The sequence below is a fragment of the Hemiscyllium ocellatum genome, chromosome 13 (assembly GCF_020745735.1).
Source record: "Hemiscyllium ocellatum isolate sHemOce1 chromosome 13, sHemOce1.pat.X.cur, whole genome shotgun sequence".
NCBI classification, from domain to species: Eukaryota; Metazoa; Chordata; class Chondrichthyes; order Orectolobiformes; family Hemiscylliidae; genus Hemiscyllium; species Hemiscyllium ocellatum.
The window spans coordinates 56,516,649-56,531,914 of NC_083413.1; the positions used below are offsets into that span (position 1 = coordinate 56,516,649).

The 15,266-nt window shown below is 40.4% G+C and overlaps 1 protein-coding gene across 6 annotated transcripts in view; it reads right to left on the bottom strand.

Moving 5' to 3' along the window:
• schip1 (schwannomin interacting protein 1) overlaps positions 1 to 15,266 on the bottom strand; it is a 167,188-nt gene that overhangs the window by 28,730 nt on the left and 123,192 nt on the right. For all 6 annotated transcript variants that reach the window (XM_060834198.1, XM_060834200.1, XM_060834199.1 and 3 more), the window contains 2 exons: positions 9,740 to 9,857; positions 5,631 to 5,828 (listed from right to left, as the gene is read on the bottom strand). In XM_060834198.1, coding sequence (XP_060690181.1) covers positions 5,631 to 5,828; positions 9,740 to 9,857 — 316 coding nt within the window. The remainder of the gene's footprint in view (positions 1 to 5,630; positions 5,829 to 9,739; positions 9,858 to 15,266) is intronic.

The window sequence follows — 15,266 nt, forward strand, 5'->3', positions numbered from 1 at the left end:
ACTGGAGCAGGTGGGACTTGAACCTAGGCCACCTGGCTCACAAGATACGGACAATACCTCTGCACCACAAAAGCTCTGCAAAATATTTTGTGTTTATTCTGGAAGATTGTGTACAGTTTTGAACTCTATACCTTTACTAGTCATTAGAAGGAGGAATAAGAAAGATTCACAAGAGTTACTTATTTTTCCCTCTTTATTTTACTTTTTTCTTGTTCTTTTCTAATTGCCCCCAACATCAAACCAACGATTAATATTTGCAACATTTCTTTCTCAATTTGACACCCTCCTTAGTTAGGCACGAATGGTTCATCCTTTTTATTGAGTCTTTCTTTCACAATGCAATATTTATGTATAGAATTACAAAATATCTCATTAAATGTCTGTCACTGCCCCTACGATTTTACCCAAGAACCTTTTCCCATTCCACTTGAGCTAACTTTACCTTTATATCCTTCTAATCGCCTTTGATAACACAGAAGATTGTTTCAGATGCAGGTTTCTCAACCTCAGATTGAATGTGAAATTTGATCATGTTGTGAACACTCTTCCCCAGAGGATTTTTGACTATGAGATCATTAAATAATCTTGTCTCATTGCATACTACCAGTTCTAAAATAGCCAGCTGTGTGATTCAATACAGAATGTATTGTTCGAAAAAACTGTCTCACTGAATGAACCTATTCACAAAGCAATCTTTGCTAATTCAAATTTTCCAATCTATAAGAATAAAATTACCTGCAAATTATAACATAACATTATTTGCTGATGTATACTCTGACCTACAGTGCAGCTACTGTGAGCAATCTGTAAACTACTTTCCCTTGCTATTTCTTACTCCCACCCAAATGGATACTATTTCATGATCATCTGGGCAAAGATTACTTCTTGTTGCATCACTGATCTTTATTAACAGAGCCCTCCTCCTGCTCTCAAAATATCAAATTCAGTTCCTTGCTTTGGTCACTTTGTAAGCATGTCACTGTAACAGTATCATGTTTCATTATACTCATTTATTTCTATTTGTGTCACTAATTCATCACTTTGTCACAAACACTTTATGCATTCAGGTAAATAGCATTTAATTCCGTTTTTTCACATTTTCTCTATTCTATTCCAATTTTCAGATGTTTCTCATGCACTAACCTTCTCAATCATAGAACATTACAGCACAGTACTGACCCTTCAGCCCTCAAATCTCCTCTGCAGCCTTTCCAATCCTCCCTATAATGCGGTGACCAGAACTGTACACAATACTGCAAGTGCAGCCGCACCAGAGTTTTGTACAGCTACAGCATGACCTTGTGGCTTCAAAACTCAATGCCTTTACCAATAAAAGCTAACACACCATATGCCTTCTTAACAACCTGATCAACCTGGGTGGTGATTTTCAGGGATCTATGCATTTGGACACCGAGATCTCTCTGCTCATCTACACTACCAAGAATCTTTCCATTAGTCCAGTACTCTGCATTCCTGTTACTCCTTCCAAAGTGAATCACCTCACATTTTTCTGCATTAAACTCAATTTGCCACCTCTCAGCCCTGATCTGCCGCTTACCTATGTCTCTCTGTAACCTACAACATTCTTTGTCACTATCTACAACTCCACTGACCTTAGTGTCATCCGTAAATTTACTAACCCATCCTTCCATCCCCTCATCCAGGTCATTTATATAAATAACAAACAACAGTGGACCCAAAACAAATCCTTGCAGTAACCCACTAGTAACTGAACTCCAGGATGAATATTTCCCATCAACTACCACCCTTTGTCTTCTTTCATCTAGCCAATGTCTGATCCAAATCGCTAAATCACTCTCAATCCCATGCTTCTGTATTTTGTGCAAAAGCCTACCGTGGGAACTTTATCAAACACCTTACTGAAATCCATATACAGAAGAACCTCAGTGGTCCAAATGAGATGGGCAGGCATTATTTCATTCGGATAATTGATTATTCAGTTAATTGATTCAATGCCTAGCCTTTGGGGCTCGCAATTTTCTGAAGTTTTCTTTTTCCTCGCTCTGGCTGTCTTGGTGTCTCTCTCTGTCTCAGGGTTTGTTTCTGAGCAGACACACACTTGTGTGTAAGGGACCTGCAGTTCTGCCGAAGCCTCCCCGCTCCCCGCCCCCATTCTGCCCCAATCTGTTCAATGAGATTGACACAGCGAGCACTTGCTAAGCCCGCTCGCCATTCAGGAAAGCAGGCAGCAGCGCACTGCGCGTGAGCCTCCACACCCCAGTCTGACCCTGCCTGGAAAGTGTCAGGTGCATAAATGTTCATGATCATGATCTTCCAAAGTGGCGTGGAGCAGCTGAGAGCTGGGCTGGAGCACGCTGGAGGCCTGGAGTAGTGCAGAGTAGGCTGGAGGCCTGGAGCAGAGCAGGCTGGAAGCCAGAGTGGCGTGGAGCAGCTGAGAGCTGGGCTGGAGCACACTGGAGGCCTGGAGTGGTGCAGAGTAGGCTGGAGGCCAGAGTGGCGTGGAGCAGCTGAGAGCTGGGCTGGAGCACGCTGGAGGCTTGGAGACTTGGAGCAACATGGACCTGCTGAGAGCTGGGGTGAAGCAGACTGGAGGCCTGAAGTGGAGCAGGAATGGTTGTTGGACTGCAGTCTGGTGCAGGCAGTCAGCAGTTTGCAAGGACAGTCAGACCATGTTTGAAAGCCCCTGCACCAAGCTACTGCAATGTAATGTTGATCTGTAATTTGTTTATCTAACTGTAATGTTTATCCTTTTAACAATGTCTTATTTCTAATTTATACTATTAATTTCTGTAAGGTAATGCAACATCTTTTTTATTCCTCTTTTTGCACCTAAGATGGCGCCATGAGAGGCAACACTGGAAACTTTTCACTGCGCTCCTGCACATGACAATAAAGGATAGTCTATTCCATCTTATATTTTGTGGTCTTATACCCTTTTTAAACCACATCCTGTCACAGTGTACTACAATAACCAAACCAACACATATTCAGAATCCAATCTACACAAACCATTACTGTTAAGCATGCTTTGGCAAATGGAACTGGAGAGTGAGCTCTCCAAATTGTCAGGTTTGTGTTTCATAAGATAAATCTTCAGAAAGAATAAGTGTATATGGACATTTGTAATGACATAGTGAGCTACAATACTGTTGATCTTTCAATAATTAGATTAGAGCTTTATTTTTAAAAAGTAATGCCAATTTCATCAAGCTTTAAACTTTCACTCAAGTTGGATAATGTGAAAAAACCAAATGCAATGAAGTATCACATCTGCCCACTTTAGTGATATCTCAGCTAAACTGGAAGTTCAGCATCAGCGTTCTGTCGTCACAGTTAATTTAGCAAAAATGCATTTAGTATCCTATGGCAACAGCTTAAACTATTTGTAGAGAAATGAAAGAAAAACACTTGAAATTATGAGTAGTCATTTAGAATATGACATGTGAACCAATATTCTGGAAAATTAAACACTACTTTGGGATTTAAGAGGAGATTGTGGATTGAAATTAAATCAGATATTCAGGACTTGGTTGATACTTGGTTATACTCTCTCCCACCCTCTTCCATTGCGTAGAAGATACAAAGGTTTGAAAACACATACCAGGAGATTAATAACAGCTTCTTCCCCACCATTATCAGACTTATGAATGGACCTCTCATATTAGAGTTGATCTTTCTCTGCACCTTCATTGCAACTGTAACACCATATTTGGTTTTCTATTCTATTACCCTGATGTACTTATGTCAGGTATGATTTGTCTGGCTAGCATGCAAACAACACTTTTCACTATATCTCAGTACATGTGACAATAATAAATCAAATCAAAATGTTATGCAGGAGAAACTGCACATATTTGCAGAGGTTACTTTAATTTTAGTTTTCTGCAAATTATTTTTGGTTTGAGTACAACTTTTAGGAAATTCAGATAACAATCACTCAAGCATATGTTCCAAATTTTTAAGTAGCCCATACTCAAATTATTTGGGCAATGTCAGTTTCTGAAGTAATTCATATAAATTTGATTTATGTTTATAATTTCACTATTGAAATAACTAAGTATAAAAAGGCACAAATGAAAAAGGAGCTGTTTTCTAGTTAAGCTAGTATTAAGAATTAGATGAAAGAAAACTCCCAATGTTTGAGGCACAGCCTAGTATTCAATATTAATGCTAAATTTTATTTCTCCAAGTTGAGTCACAGTGAATCATTATAACCTCCAGTCTTCCTTTCCCACCATCAGTGAGCATGGCAGTTGTAGCGTGTACCATGTTCAAGACACACTGTTGTAACTCATTAAGGCTTCCTTGGCAATACTTTCCAAACCCGTCACCTCAACTACCTAGAAGAACGACAACCATAGATGCAAGACAATGCTATCATCTGCATATTTCCCTCCAAGTGACTCACTATTCTGATTGCTTTGGATGGGAGGAGATGATCTGGAGCCAAAGGACAATTTCTAGGCACTTAAGTAAAGAACAGACAACTTCACGGAGTCAGCCTGGATATGTTGCTGAAAGTGTATCTGGATCAAAAAGAACGATGTTAGGGAACTCAGGCTCAGCAAAGAGAATGACATTGGAACTCAGAATCAAAAAGTACAGAGCAAGACAAGCTGTAAAAACCTCAAATCATAGCTGTTGGAATAATACTCTTGTCCTGAAAGCAATGTTTCAAGTGGAGTTATCAGGAGCAACACCAGAGAAGATTTTCTTGGATAAATGAAAATAAAAAACACATCATGAATGTACGTTATATCTCCCAACATCTCTAGCGTCAAATTGAGTTTGCTTTCAATCTTTGAATTTGTACACAAACATTTGATTGCAAACTTAGAAACTAAATTTTGTTTTTCTTTATTCACTCATAGGATGATGGTGTCACTGGCTAGGCAGCATTTATTGCCCATCTCTAATTGCCAGAGGGCAGTTAAGAGTTATCCACATTGCTGTGGGTCTGGAGTTACACGTAGTCCAGACCAGGTAAGGATGGCAGTTTGCCTTCCTAAAGGACATTAGTGAACGAGATGGGTTTTTCCGACAATTGACAATGGATTCATGGCCATCATTAAACTCTTACTGATATTTATTGAATTCAAATTCTACCAATTGCCATGGCGGGATTCAAACCCAGGTTTCCAGACATTACCTGGGTCTCTGGGTTAACTGTCCAGCAATAATACCACTAGGCCATCACCTCCCCACCATACTTCATACTGTAATAAAATCTATGAAAGATGTAATTCAAAACATTGGTCAACATGATATAATTCCTACACCTTCTCTGCAGCGTTGAGCACCTGATTTATATCCAGAGATATTATGGTGATAGACAGAAGATGTAATCATACTCAATTGGTATATTAACATGAATGCATTGAGATAGCAAAGAGTAATTGACAATTCAGTTTGTTATTTCAAATGCATACACAACATCAGCACACTTAAAATCGTCTGATAGGGATGGAAAAGCTTCAAACTTATGCTACAGTCAGACAATTGCTGAAGTTGCTGTTGGTTACTAGGGAGGAAAATATTTTTTGTAATGTTAAGTACTTTCATTTGTGTACAAATCACAGGCAGGTATTGTTGAGGCCAAATGTTTATTTGGAATCTTGCATTTGTATTCCATATTTCAGGATACTTACCAGATCAGCCACAGGGGACTTCTTTCTGTTCTGCTTTTCGACTTCAACTTGCATTTTCGCCATTGGTTTTGCCATAGCAAGAGCCATTTTAGCCTCAGCTTGCAATTTCTTCTGTCTTGTAAGAAAATCCATATCATCAAGTGACTCAGACTCTTCTTCAGTAGTGTCTCGGTCAGAGTACGACGAACTCTGTTTGCTCTAAGGAAGAAATGAGCTGTTGTGATGCACTTGTAAATGGAGACTAATTGAACAAAGTTGTCCCAGAGAACAGAACCTGCCACAAGCATCATAAAATAAGAGCTTCATTGATCATTCAAAAATAGATTATGTGAAAATTAAGCAAATAACCTCCTTATCTCTTTGCTTTGCATTTGCAGAACTTAATTCAACTTTTGCATGATATTACCAGAAAATGTGCCTGCCTAACACTTCTCATTGCCTTTGCAGTTTCTGTTCGTTTCAATATAATCATATGAACTTGACTGACATCAATTTAAGCACTGCTTGGTGCAATTAGAATTGGGTTAGTTATTAGCAGCAAATGGGACATCTGCTCTTGACCTTGACAACCAAATTACTTCTGCACAAATCCAGGCTTTACAATATTCGTAATGACTTCAAAACAGGGACACAAAGAAAACTGACTTAGATAATTCCCTACAATGAATTATCAACTACTTTTATATTTAATAGTTTACATTTGTACAAAAACTTTAAATGTACAAAATATTCAAGATGTTGCACAGGTGAGAGAAACAAAAACCACGTCTTTGAGGGAGAACTCAGAATTCTTAGAAGGCAAAGTTAAAAGAGATGGAAATAACGCAACTGTGGAAGTCAAACAAAGGGATAATAAAAGATTGAGTGGTTTCACAAAGGATTTCCCGAGACTATGGAAGACAATTTCACTTTTGGTTGAGTGGAGGGAGGGATGGAAACAATGCAAACCAGACTCAAAGGACTGAAGACTAAATTTGTCTGAAGAAGCTGCAGAGATAGAATGAGGTGTGAAGCAACCCAACTCAGTGACCTAGGAGTCAGCAAGGAGAATTAAAGGCTGATCAGGACAGGGCAGGATGGTTGTACAAGAGCTACTAGCCAATGCTCATCTCTCCACTGTCAGGCAAAATTTGTGATACAAGTGTTTTGCAACAACGGGATTTTAACAGAACTGGTCAGGAATAATGCTGAAGAGGTTGGGTACGACATCTAGTCAGAAACAGGATAGCAAATTAAAAACTTAGCAATGGGTCAATCATTGCATCAGATTGCCCTCAAACTAATGGAGTCTGAAGTAGACTGAGCAGGGGCAAGAATGGTGGCTTCAAAAAAAAAGTTACATAAAACAGTAAAAATATCAATGCTTTCAGTATTTCATACACTTTCTTTCATGCATCAGCATGGGCACAAGGATGGAACAGAGACAAGTTGTGTGTTCTCCATGTATATCAAGAGGTCTAGTTGTGGTGCTGAATGGCAAAGGGGAGACAATAGGGGAGGGTGGAGTGATCAAATATTGTGATCAATATATTGTGACTAGCGAGATCGACAAAAACACTTACTTAGGCTTAGATCGTCGATTCCACACTGGACAATGGGAGGCAAGGCTCCTCCACCAGCCCTGGCCAACAACATTCTTTTGCTCCAGCCCACGTTGCACTCCACTCTTCAAGGTCCTCAAATGTACTTTGCTGGTTCTTAGGTGTTTGCCTGGGAGGCAAAATACATGCCCTACAATTTCAGTTGTTTGTCACAATGTCCTGAAGACACCTTTGTCCAGTTCTCTGCAGCATTTTTTAAAAAATGGTGATGTTGTCTCTCCATGTGATGCTCATCATTTTAAATTGGCAAGATATCCAGCTTTGTTGCTCTGTTCCATGTCTCACTGACATAGATTGCATTTGGTAGCATAATGGACATGCAGTATTGCAGCTTCATGGCCATATTGATGTTGTTGGATGTCCACACCACTAGAAGACTGATGCTGCTTTGCCAATTCTTGGATAGAAGGCGATTTGTTTTGCCCTCCTTGGAGATGTTACTTCTGAAGCAGGGCAAGTGTTCGATATTCTTGATGTCCTGTTGCCAGATGGTGATGGGGGAGCCTTCTGAGCATCAATGCATCATTGCCTTTTTGTTTACAAAAGGCTGATTAAAGTGACGCTGGAAAAGCACAGCAGGTCAGACAGCATCCGAGGAGCAGGAAAATTAACATTTTGAGCAAAAGCCCTTCATTAGGAATGAGGGCTGGGAGCCTCCGGGGTGGAGAGATAAATGGGAGAGGGGGGGAGGTGAGGCCGGTGAGGTGGGGGGGGGGGTTGCGGTAGCTGAGAATGCTATAAGTGGATGGAGGTGGGGTGAACGTGATAGGTCGGATGGAGGGTGGAGTGGATAGGTGGGAAGGAAGATTGACAGATGGGACAGGTCATGAGGACAGTGCTGGGGTCTAGCTCAGCACTGTCCTCATGATCTGAACATCTTCCTTCCCACCTATCTGCTCACCCTACCCTCTGACCCATCACTGCCAACCCCAACTCCATCCACCTACTGCACTCTCAGCTATCTTCTTCCAGCCCCAACCCCTCTCCCATTTATCTCTCCACCCTGGAGGCTCTCAGCCTCATTCCCGATGAAGTGTTTTTGCCAGAAATGTCGGTTTTCCTGCTCCTCGGATGCCGCCTGACATGCTGTCCTTTTCCAGCACCACTCCAATCTCCAGCATTTGCATTACCCACCTCCACCTACAAACAGCTGATGTCGCGTCCAGGCTTGGTTCCATTACTCCCAAGACTGGAGCTCACATCTTGAAGTCTAAGATTCTATAGCTAACAACGTGATGAAATTCAGGTCTGCCAACCAGTATCTTGGCATGAGATGCCATTGTCTGCACCCATCATTGCTTTCATGATGAACTCATTAACAAAAGAAACCAAAGAACAGAGAGAGTATGCAGCCTTGCTATGCTCCTGTGATGGTGATGATGAAGGAGTCTATAGCGTTTGTGCTGATCTTAACGTAGCAACTGAAGTCATAGTATATGGGTATGAAGTTATTAACAAATACTCTGGGATGCTGTACTATTGCGTGATGTAATAGAGTTGTTTTAATGGATATTATTAAAAGTCTTCATGAAATCAATGAAGTTTACGATGAAGCTTCTGACACTCTGCAGTATGATGTACCGGAGCATAAAACTCTGCCAACTGGAAACTGACCTATTCTTCAGAAACTAATATCTAATTCTCCTTACAATCTGTTGAGGAATACCATGCAGATGACCTTGCCAGATGGTGACAGCATTGTAAGGACCTTCGGTTGTTGCAGTCACGGGGGTTCCCCTCTTTATCACTTAGAGACATTAAAGCGACTCTTGGACAGGCATGTGGAATATAGTACAATGAAGGATATGTAGGTTAGTCTGATCTTAGAGTAAGATAAAAGGCTGACATAACATTGAAGGCCGAAGGGACTGTACTATGCTGTATTGTTCTATGCTAATTAGAACTCACCTCCAGTCCTCTGAGATGTCCTTCGCAGACCAGATCTTGCTGAACAAATTTGAGAGTTCAGTTATGACAGTGTTCTTGTCCTAGCTCAACAGTTGGGTCCAGGTGCCTTCAGGCTCCGGATGACTATTAGGATTCTGATCTGGCAATTTCTCCCAGGGTGAAGTTCAGTTGCTGTGATGTGATGTGGTCATTGAATTTGAGCATGCAGCTCAGGCTGAGCTGGTCATGAGAATAAGGGATCACATAACCTTCATCTCACTGGACATAAGCAGTGATCGTGAAAATGGAAGGCTTAGTCTCAATGTGAAAGGCACAAGATACACATTAAGGACTCAGATAATGAGAGAGGCATCTAGAGATGGGAGGTGATGAGGGCTTCTAGGATCTTTTAATGGATTGAGAAGTTGGAAATAGAGTGGTTAAGAGAAAGCAGGAAAACTTTTTTTGAGGTGGTGGTGGTTTGACTTGAAAAAGGGGCTGCTCTGAGCTAAGGGAACTGTTATATAGTTTGTAATAGTTCAGGTCAGGAGGTAGGAGATGCAATTTCTGTAATTATGAAACTGCAGAATTGGTTAAAATAAAATAAATAGATACACATACCATTGGCGACAAAGGGGTATCAAGGCTTGTTTCAGTCTTGCTGTCATCTGCATCACTGTCCTTGTCACTTCCACTGTCATTAACAAAACAGATCTGCAGATTCATTCCACTCTGAAGCCTGAAACACAGGAATATTGAGCATGTTTTAGTGAATATATAATTAGATTAGATTAGATTACTTACAGTGTGAAAACAGGCCCTTCGGCCCAACGAGTCCACACTGACCCTACGAAGAGCAAACCACCCAGACCCATTCCCCTATATTTACCCCTTCACCTAACACTACGGACAATTTATCATGGCCAATTCACCTAACCGGCACATTTTTGGACTGTGGGAGGAAACTGGAGTACCCGGAGGAAACCCACACAGACATGGGGAGAATGTGCAAACTCCACACAGACAGTCACCCAAGGCTGGAATCGAATCTGGGACCCTGGCAGCAGTGCTAACCACTGTGCCCCCGTGCCGCCCATAAGTAATCAGCCACTGGAAATAGTCTTCATAAATAGTAAAGAAAAATTGTGCAAAACCTGGGGCTGAAACTGAACTTCAGTATGAAAGGAGATACAAAAAAAAAGTGAATCAGCTGTCAATTATACATTGTGCCTGTTTGTGAAACTTGCTCAGTGAAGGCCGTATGACAATCCACCCACTTGCTACATTTCAAACTCTGAAAAAAATTGGACTTCACCTGCTGTTTCCTTTGATTTAACTCATTCTTAAAAGAAAAAAAATCAGTACTCATTGTTAGCCACTAACAGTCCCCATTAATAGCTATTCATTCTCCTGGCCTGATCAGTATCCATGCCTTTATCTGTCCAACTCTCTTCTCTCTCTTTGGGCTTGATTTGCAACTATTGCTTAGTCCTTAATCCCTCCTCCCAACCTATCTTCTGCATATAAATCAACATTTTCTGAGATATCAACAGTTCTGAGGAAAGGTTGTTGGATACAATATGTTAATCTGGTTTCTCTCCATAGATTCTGCCAGGCCTGCTGAGCTTTTCCAGGAATTTCTGTTTTCCAGCATCCATGGCTATTTCAGTTTTTAATTAGCGTTAATGCTGTATGAGAAGACAGTACTCTTTGGCTGGCAATTGGACTCTGATTGGTAGAGGCCTCATCATGGATAATAAAATGATTAGATGGTGGCTGGTGGAGGTTAACGTGGTTAACTGTCAAGTTTTGCTTTAAATTTAAACAGGTTGGCTGTCTCTGGTTAAGGTATTGCCCTGAAGTATACAACAGAGGATGACTGTTGTTAAGTTAAAACAGGTGTCATGCATGTAAATGTTCTTGTGAAATGTCCTGATAAGTACACAATGAAAATTTTTGACAAAATGGTAATATCTGATATTTTTAACTTAATATTTTGTGCAACACTTCAACATTTACATCTCGCTGAAAAGGTGAGTTACATTTACAAATTTTTTTTTGCTTAATTTTAAATCATTGAAATATTTATTTAAATATTATTTAAATATGGTTAACAGACAAAAACTTCATGATTATAGAAATTAAGAACTAAATTGAGACATGGAATGAGACAGTTTCTCCCTGCTAGCCTTGTATTTGTCGTACAGGGTGACCCACTGAATCCGTGGGTCCGGTTACCGCTGTTTCAGTTACCCGTGGTTTACCATAGCCTGAATATATTACATGGAACTTTCCAGAACCAGAGACCTGGGGGTTGCCAGGGAGGTACGTTTCTCATTTGAGTGAATGGGTTCACCACTATCCATGGTTTCGAGCTTACGGGTTAGGTCTTGGAACGTATTTCCCCCGGGAGGGGGTACAGGGGGATGGCTTTACTTCAAACAAAAAGAGAAGCTGTGGGACTGAATAATTCATGAGTTAAGGCAAGTTGCAGCAGCTCATTTATAATTCCTTTGTGAGATGAAATATGTAACAGTTTAGTTAATGTCAATTTTATGGCTCCCTTATTGTTACAAGAAAAATAATATTAGAGGTCTGCCCATCTTATTCTCGCAATCTCAGATCCATCCATCATGTTATAGGGGGGCAGTTAAGCCTCCAGGTACTGCACATGTCCTTGTACCTATTGAGAAACTAAAGCGGTGAATTCATGGTCATTTAGGGGCCCTATTTGCTTACACCACAGTCGTAACTGTGGTAGAGGAACTGTGGTAGTAAATGTTGTAGAGGAATGCTGAAGCAAGGTGGGTAACCTGACCTGCACTCATACAGGATGGACGAGGAAGTGTTACTCTCCAAAACATGACCCCTGCACTCTCTTTTTGGTCCAGCAGACAGAGCAGTCCAAACTTCTTGCGAGAGATCCAGGATCAAATAAAATCTGAAAGAACTGCAGATGCAGTAAAGCAGGAACAAAAACAGAAGTTGCTCAAAAAAGATCTGCAGGTCTGGCAGCATCTGTGAAGAAAAATCAGAATTGAAGGGTCACGGGACCCGAAACGTTAACGTTGACTTTTCTTCAAAGATGCTGCCAGATCTGCTGATCTTTTTCATCAACTTCTGTATGTGTTCCATAACATGTCTTCTCTGGCCTGTAGTTCTAGCTATGGCCACTATGCAATTCTGGCGCTGCTAAGCTCCACCAGGCCAACTGGATTTGTCAACAGTTCTTCAGAGTGGGACTTCTGCTGGATGGGAGTGGATATCTCAGCCTGACTCAATTAATGCTATCCCTATTGTATTTTGTTACAAGGCAACAAGGTTTCCGGTGCAGCTTGGGTGGAAGAGGGGAGGGGGAAGAATGTTGTCAGTGTAGGTAATCCACATCACAAAACATTCACACCCTACTTTCCATAAGTCAATGCGACACACCTCTGAATATCCCAAAGAAGTTCTAGCTGAGAAAACGTTTTTCCCTTTTGTTCGTGAATAACACAGTTAACTAGTATAGATTTGACTCACTGTCAAATTCTGAAGTTCTGAAGGATGTGTATAATATTTATATCAGTAAGTCTTGGGTCCTGTCAGTAAAAATCACCCTGTAGATCCAACAGTAATGCGTTTGGATCATTGACATTTTCTAGATTTAAGTAGAAGGATGAAAATTATGGCAATTACTGTAAACTCAAACTTTTTTTTCACTGCAGCTAACATTCCATCAAGGTAGTGAACAATGGTAGAACGCACAATTACATTTGATGGATATCAGAAGTGTGTCATAACTGGGATTCTTCACCCACTGCATTTGCTCAAATACTGAGTGCTAATGTATTTCATATTTGGAGAAGCTTTCCATGATTTGGCCATGATCATTAAAGAACAATATCAAACGCATCTGAATTCACCAAACCATTTATGTTTTTTTGAATGTTGCAACATGTGGAGCTGCTCCCTTCCACCTCCCTCTACAGCAATAACTTGGCTGGAAAGGCCTTTTCTTTATTTTCCATTTGAACATGTTGAAGAGAGGGTACCTCTGCTCTGGGGCACCGTATTTATCACTTGTCTGTAAGGGCATCCTAATGCTGCTTCTGTTTGCTCTCCAAAATCAAAAGCCCACCCACTATCCTTATTTTTACAAGCACACCCTCTGATTTGGGGAAGTTCCAATGAGTGACTGTTTCCTGTACAGTGAGGTTTTTAAACCCCCATTGAGACTGACACCAAAGCCTGCACCCTATGTGGAAGATGCTGCCCACTGATTTTGAATTGTCAGTCTGGATCAATTGCTGGTCAATATCCCTTTTAGCAACAAATCAGAATATTCTTTAGACAAATATGAGATAACTGATGGACCTTTTATTTTTTAAAAAGCACTGGTAGTCAATCTTAACCACACAATTTGACTGTGGCATTTTGAGCTTTTCTATTGGGTTGAAAAGCATTTTGCCTTATGCATTCCAGTTTACCTGTACCAAAGATACATAATCTCATGATTTATCTGTTCTTGAATCCTTTGAAAACAATCTACTGTATTTACATTAACAGTCCTAGCCATTTACTTCAAAGCTATTTGCTTCCTGAATCCTTTGCTGAACAGTTTTATTAACAACTTACCTTCCTAAATATATCTCCTGTGCTGTGGTGGATTGACCTCTTTCCCAATGATTATTATACCACTCACAAAAACCATAATCACTCATTACTCACTCTTTCCAATAATCTGAAAATGTCTTTAGTTATATGGGCCAGTTAAAAGTGGAAAGATCAATTTGCCTAACAACTTTCAACTGTCCCAACTTATCAAACAATGTAAAGCTGTGACTGTGGATTTTCTGGTCATTATGATTTTAAAGTAAGTAAAAATTTGGTCATTATTTAAAAAGAGGTAGATCTGCAATGTCAGTTTTCACTTAAGCAGCAAATTGACAATTTTAGAGAGAGCGACAGGTCCAAGACTTCTGAGTGATTGAGGTGGAGGAGGGGTACGGTGCCCTAACTGCATGGAAACTGGTTTTCCGATGGTTAGGGTGGGGAAGAGAGACTGAAGGATTTGGCTGGAGATATCAGATTGTTGGCAGTGGAGGGAGGGGGAAGAATGTGATGGACAGATCGTCACATTTTAGTGCTGTAAATGCTTCACCTGGCCTTATTTTCTTGGGAAATCCTGCCTAAAGGTATATATTTTTAAAATGCAATGATTTGGATTTAATTGCATCACTAAAATCCTTAAACTGGAATCACTTGGAGGCATACTTCTCAGATTTGACCACCCACCTTCCCATCATCCCTGGAGGTTTACTGCTAAGCACTTTGGAACAAAAGAACCAATTGGTGAGATTTGATTATTTTCTAATTTCAGAGATGTAGTTGAGGTTAATTCCATCAGAAGTTACTTTGATGGGACAAAATATATTTTCAGTCAGGAAGTAGCAGATCCCTTTCACTTGAATTCCATACTCAATTTAAATGCCATGGTTTGAGATGCCTCAGGAGGGTGAGAGTTTGCAAAGAAATGCACTGGGGCTAAACCTACATTTAAGCATTTCACCTCATGCCTTCAAGGAACAAACTTCTCCATGTCTCAGAGATTCCTTGAACTTTGACAAAATTGAGCAGTACAGACTTGGGAATCACCAGCTGTATTGTTCACGTGTATAAATTATTTCTATGGTGTGCTAAACATTATTGAATGCCAATGTTTGTGGACATGGAGTGCACGCTAACATGTTGTTGTCTCACACAGAGGTCCTTCGAAACAAGTGGCCAGCTGAATTCATCAGGGACCGACTCTGATTTCCACGTTGAGTTTTCTCACTGACTTGCTTATTTGACACCTTTATTCAAAGAGGAAGCTGAACATAATAAGGTGTGTTAGGCTGTTAACAAGATGTTTAACAAGGACCAACCCTCTTAATTGGCAACCGAGCACTGCCACTGTTTATCAAAAGGTACAAAACTGGAGCAAGACGCTCCTGATGTGGAGATTGGTCTCCTTGGGCTTCTGTCTGATATTGCCCATGTTGCTCATTCCATATCAGATTCTGCGCATTACCTTTTAGTTCCATTATACTTTGTAAAATTAATAATATGGAGTTTCTCCAACAACATTGTTTGTGCCCTCACAGAAGAACTGTTTGCTAATAGT